Here is a 6,010-nt window from a genome sequence, read left to right as displayed (position 1 = left end):
GCATTGTCGGAGGGGCAGTCCTGAGGGAGTGCTACACTGTCAGAGGTGCTGTGTTTCAGATGAGGCATTAATCCGAGACCCCGTCTGCGCTCTCAGTTGAAGGTAAAAGATTCCACGGCACTATTTCGAAGAAGAGCAGGGGAGTTCTCCCCGGGCACCGTACACGGGGGTGTGACTTACCCATCAATATCCCATCGTGTACAGTTGCCTTGGCAGCAGATAAAGATATAGAATCATAGATTGATACAGAGCAGAAGGAGGCCGTTCGTCCCATCGTGCCTGTACTGGCTCTTTGAAAGAGCTATCCAATTAGTCCCATTCCCCTGCAAATTTCCCCCTTCATGTATTTATCCAATTCCCTTTTGAAAAGCAATCTGCTTCCACCACCCTTTCAGGCAGTGCATTGCAGATCAGAACAACTCGCTGCATGAAAATATATTTCCTCATGTCGCCTCTGGTTCTTTTGCCAGTTATCTTAAACCTGCGACCCTTCTGCCAGTGGAAACGGTTTCTCCTTATTTGCTCGATCAAAACCCTGCATAATTTTGAACACCTCCACCAAATCTCCCCTTCACCTTCTCTGCCCTGAGGAGAACAACCCCAACCTCTGGACAGCCCCGCATCCCTGGTACCATTCTCGTCAAACCTCCTCTGCGCCCTCTCCAAGGCCTTGACATCCTTCCTAAAGTGTTCATTTGTTTCATTTGTTTCTCAGTTTTGGAGGAGACGCGAGGAGTCGAAGGACCCAGCTGAGCCCCCTTGGTGAGTGGTGGGATGGAAAAGCCACCCGTTCTCCGAGACAGTCCGTGCAAGGTGTCGGCATTGGTTGGATTTGGAGAGGGGCAGCTGTTGACAACGAAGAGACGTTCTCCTGCCTTGTCCAACTAGCCCGGACCCAGTGTGGGGGGTGGAGCATTGGCATTGCCTGGCAATTGAGTTGTCCTGTTGAACTCGTCCTCCTCTGATCTTCAGCAAGGGAAATGCATCCGGAGTAGGGGCTCTTTCGTGCCTAGGATTTGGGCAGCGTGCTTTGCCTGAGATCCACTGCCCTCGCTGCCTCGTCCTTTGTGCGGAGTCTCCTGTTGCTCATTTTCCACCCTCGCCTCCCCCCAAAGTGCGGAGTCTTGTTCCTCGTCGCAAGGGCAGGAGGGAGAATGGATCCGCAAACCGCTGTTTCCCCGCCCTCCGACCTGCCAGGGGGCGAGCGCGCCCCCCGGGGGGACAAGAGGGTGCAGTGTCCCGACTGCGGGAAGATGTTCAGCCGCCCCTCCAACCTCAAGATCCACCGCTACATCCACCTGGGGCAGAAGCAGTTCCAGTGCCCGACCTGCGGCAAGGCCTTTGCCCAGCCCTCCGGCCTGCGCCAGCACCAGCGGGTACACTCCGGTGACAAGCCCTTCACCTGCCCCGTGTGCCACAAGGCCTTCGCCTGGCTCTACGCCATGCGCCAGCACCAGCGTCTCCACACTGGCGAGAAGCCCTTCGCCTGCCCGGTGTGCCACAAGGCCTTTGCCCGCTCCTCCGACCAGCTGGTCCACCAGCGCATCCACATGAGGGAGAAGCCCTACCGCTGCTTGGCCTGCCCCATGAGCTTCGTCCGCTCCTCCTCGCTACTGATGCACCAGCGGGTCCACACCGGCATGAAGATCTACAAGTGCCCCATTTGCGCCAGGATGTACAGCCACCTGTCACCCTTCTCCACGCACAGGTGCTGCCACTCCGGGGAAAGCTCCGACAGATCTCCGGCCCAGGCGAAGACCCCTGGTCCCAACGGGGACCCTTCACCTTCCTCCTCTTCCTCCCCCCGCCCACCGAAGCAGCACCTGTGCTCGGTGTGCGGGAAGAGCTTCTCCCGGCCGTACAGCCTCACCGTCCACCGGCGCGTCCACACCGGCGAGCGGCCCTACAAGTGCACGCTGTGCGACCAGGCCTTCGCCCGCGCCTACAGCTTCCTGAACCACCAGCGCCTGCACAGCGGGGACAAGGCCTACAAGTGCTCGATGTGCGGGAAGGCCTTCCTCCGCTCGACGGCCCTCCTGGTCCACGAGCGCATCCACTCAGAGTGGCCTCGGCGGGCCTTCAGCCGGCGGTCGCAGCTGTTCCGGCGCCGTGCGGCGAGGTCCGGTTCGACCCCTCCCCCACCCGCCTCCGGTCACTCGGTTACCCCTCCGACCTCTCGCGGGATCGGCGCGCCCTCTGAGGGGAGGAGCTCTCCAAATGCTGGGCGTGTGAGAAGGACTTCACCTCGTCTCCTGAAACGTCACCAGACGCAGGAGTAGAAATCCAACTTGGGCGGCAGCGCATCAGCCACCCGTTATACGCCCGGCCCGATATTGGGTTCCCTTGGCTATACCGCCCGTTATACGCCTGGCCCGATATTGGGTTCCGTTGGCCATACTGCCCGTTATACACCCGGCCCGATATTGGGTTCCATTGGCTATACCGCCCGTTATACACCCGGCCCGATATTGGGTTCCATTGGCTGTACCGCCCGTTATACGCCCGGCCCGATATTGGGTTCCGTTGGCTGTACCGCCCGTTATACGCCCGGCCCGATATTGGGTTCCGTTGGCTGTACCGCCCGTTATACACCCGGCCCGATATTGGGTTCCGTTGGCTATACCGCCCGTTATACACCCGGCCCGATATTGGGTTCCATTGGCTATACCGCCCGTTATACACCCGGCCCGATATTGGGTTCCATTGGCTATACCGCCCGTTATACACCCGGCCCGATATTGGGTTCCATTGGCTATACCGCCCGTTATACGCCTGGCCCGATATTGGGTTCCGTTGGCCATACTGCCCGTTATACACCCGGCCCGATATTGGGTTCCATTGGCTATACCGCCCGTTATACACCCGGCCCGATATTGGGTTCCAATGGCTGTACCGCCCGTTATACGCCCGGCCCGATATTGGGTTCCGTTGGCCATACTGCCCGTTATACACCCGGCCCGATATTGGGTTCCATTGGCTATACTGCCCGTTATACACCCGGCCCGATATTGGGTTCCGTTGGCCATACTGCCCGTTATACGCCCGGCCCGATATTGGGTTCCATTGGCTGTACTGCCCGTTATACGCCCGGCCCGATATTGGGTTCCGTTGGCCATACTGCCCGTTATACACCCGGCCCGATATTGGGTTCCATTGGCTATTCCGCCCGTTATACACCCGGCCTGACATTGGGTTCCGTTGGCCATACTGCCCGTTATACGCCCGGCCCGATATTGGGTTCCGTTGGCCATACCCCCCGTTTCACGCTTCCGCTCGAGATGGATTTCTGCCCCACATTATATAAACCATAGTTTCTCAGCTTCAACTCTCCCAACTCGTTGACTGCTGCCAAGAGGTACAACCTTCACAGGAGACATTGCAGCCAGGAAGCTTCTGACACAAGCAACAAGAGAACATGTTCGAAAGAAGGACAGAAAAAGAACTTGCATTTATTTAAAGCACCTTTCATGACCTCAGGATGTTCCAAAGTGCCTCACAGAAAATGAAATACTTTTTAACGTGTCGTCACTGCTGTCGGCAAATGCAGCAGCCAATTTGTGCACAGGTGCGGGGTTCAGGGTGAGGGGAAGGTGAGGGGTGAGGGGAAGGTGAGGGGTGAGGGGAGGGTGCAGGGTTCTGGGTGAGGGGTGAGGGGTGAGGGGTTCAGGGTGCGGGGTTCTGGGTGAGGGGAAGGTGCGGGGTTCAGGGTGCGGGGTTCAGGGTGAGGGGCTCGGGGTGAGGGGAATGGGGTAAGAATCCCGGAGAGTGGAAGGTCTCATTAAGACTGTGTTTGGCCTCGAGCTCACTTACTGTAACCTTGCTTCAAGCTGTTTAATTATGGGATGCTCAATACTGCCTACAAACAGTTTCAAAGTCCGGTGGATTAGAGCAGGTTACTTGAATTAACCATTGCTTACCAGCATAATAAATATGTATCAAATATCTGTAAAATGAGTGTTTTGGATGATTTAACCCCTCGCACACCTCCCCCTCTCAGGCTAATGTGCAATATTATTGTCCAGAGCTCTGGTTAGTGCCCATCTGGAGTACTATCTTGTGTTGTGGACACTGCAGCTCAGGAAGGATATATTGGCCTTGGAGGGGGTGCAGTGCAGATTCCCCAGAATGATACAGTGGAACCTGCTTAGTTGCAATCGTTTGGGACAACCTCGCAAATTGCGATGAAACGGAAATTTTTACAAAGCGGGAAGCAACAAAAATGAAGGCTGGTCTGGTGCACAACAATTTTTATTTGTCTGGATTTCTTCCAACATCTTGCTGAAGGCTGAAGGCAGGAGAGCATCTTAAAAAGTGATGGAAAATGCTCCCGTCTCGGGAGTTTTTTTAATGTTGCGAAGTCAGTTCTAGTTTGGCGGGGATTGGAAATCATTAAACCTTCGCCCTCTCCCTCCCTGCGCGTAGAATTCAACAAACCTTTCACGACCTATTGCCTCGATGTATCGAGGCAGAACGCACAGTTGCTCTCTAACTTTGGGAATTACCAGCTCAGTCCCATCTTCGTTCACACCCTCTCCGGCCTCTGTTTCCAAGTCATTCAGAAAAGAAACCATTTCTGCGTCTCTCCGTACTTTCCCCGCCGAGTTCTGTGGCCAGCTCGAAAGCAAAATACTGCGGTTGGGGGAAATCAGACATAAAAACAGATAATGCTCGAGCGACTGGAGAAACTGGGGTTGTTCTCCTTTGAGCAAAGGTGGTTATGGAGAGATTTGATCGAGGTGTTCAAAATCATGAATTGTTTTGACAGAGTAAATAAGCAGAAACTGTTTGCAGTGGTAGAGGGGTCAGTAACCAGATGACACAGTTTTAAGGTTAATGGCAAAAGAATCCGAGGGGAGATGAGGAAACATTTTTTTACGCAGCGAATTGTTCTGATCTGGAATGCACTGCCTGAAAGGGCGGTGGAAGCAGATTCAATAGTAACTTTCAAATGGGAATTGGATAAATACTTGAAGGGGAAAGATTTACAGGGTTATAGGGAAAACACAGGGGAGTGGGACTAATTGGATCGCTCTTTCAAAGAGCTAGCACAGGCATGATGGGCTGAATGACTTCCTTCGGTGCTGAACTATACTATGATACTACTATGAAATACTCAGCAGGTCAGGCAGCATCTGTGGAGAAAGAAACAGAGTTAACGTTTCAGGTCGATGACCTTTCATCAGAACTGAGTTGTGCAACTGGTTCTGTGACTCAGACTGTGGACAGAGACTGTCGAGAGGAGAGGTGAACAGCTTTTAAACAAGTGCAATCAGGCAAAAGGGAAAGAACAAAAGGGAAGGTCTGTGGTAGGGCGGGGAGCAGGAGTGGTTAAATGGCAAAAGGAGGTGATAATTGGACAAATGCAGGCGGAGGAGGTGGAAATGGTGACAGCAGAATAACAGAGGGGGAAGGGAGCAGTGAAAATCGGTCAAAGTGGAGAGGGTTGACATGGCCCCGGGAATGTGGCGGACAAAAGACAGGGAGACCCCAGGGGTGCGGACCACCCCACCGGCCATGTACTGACAGGGGATCCCCACCCCAAGTACCAGCTACAGGGCCCTGGGGAGAGAGCAGGGCCAAGGGATTGGTTTAGGATTGACACGGGGCTATGGGGAGAGAGCGGGGCAGTGGGATTAGTTTTGGATTGATACAGGGCTATGGGGAGAGAGTGGGACAGTGGGATTAGTTTTGGATTGGTACAGGATTATGGGGAGAGAGCAGACAACGAGATTAGTTTTGGATTGGTGCACGACTATGGGGAGAGAGTGGGGCAGTGGGATTAGTTTTGGATTGGTGCACGACTATGGGGAGAGAGCGGGGCAGCAGGATTAGTTTTGGATTGATACAGGGCTATGGGGGGAGAGTGGGACAGTGAGATTAGTTTTGGATTGATACAGGGCTATGGGGGGAGAGTGGGACAGTGGGATTAGTTTTCGATTGATACAGGGCTATGGGGGGAGAGTGGGACAGTGGGATTAGTTTTGGATTGATACAGGGCTATGGGGGGAGA

General features: G+C 54.3%; 1 protein-coding gene across 1 annotated transcript; it reads left to right on the top strand.

The window, feature by feature from the left end:
- The first annotated feature begins 1,154 nt into the window (after positions 1-1,154).
- On the top strand, positions 1,155-2,279 carry LOC137316206 (zinc finger protein ZFP2-like). The gene has a single exon (XM_067980340.1). It carries the CDS (start codon positions 1,155-1,157, stop codon positions 2,277-2,279), a length of 1,125 nt encoding a protein of 374 aa, XP_067836441.1.
- The last annotated feature ends 3,731 nt before the right edge of the window (positions 2,280-6,010 follow it).

This window comes from Heptranchias perlo, unplaced genomic scaffold, assembly GCF_035084215.1.
Source record: "Heptranchias perlo isolate sHepPer1 unplaced genomic scaffold, sHepPer1.hap1 HAP1_SCAFFOLD_569, whole genome shotgun sequence".
Classification (NCBI taxonomy): domain Eukaryota; kingdom Metazoa; phylum Chordata; class Chondrichthyes; order Hexanchiformes; family Hexanchidae; genus Heptranchias; species Heptranchias perlo.
The sequence above is the reverse complement of the archived record's forward strand: the minus strand, read 5'-3'. Positions and strand labels throughout refer to the sequence as shown.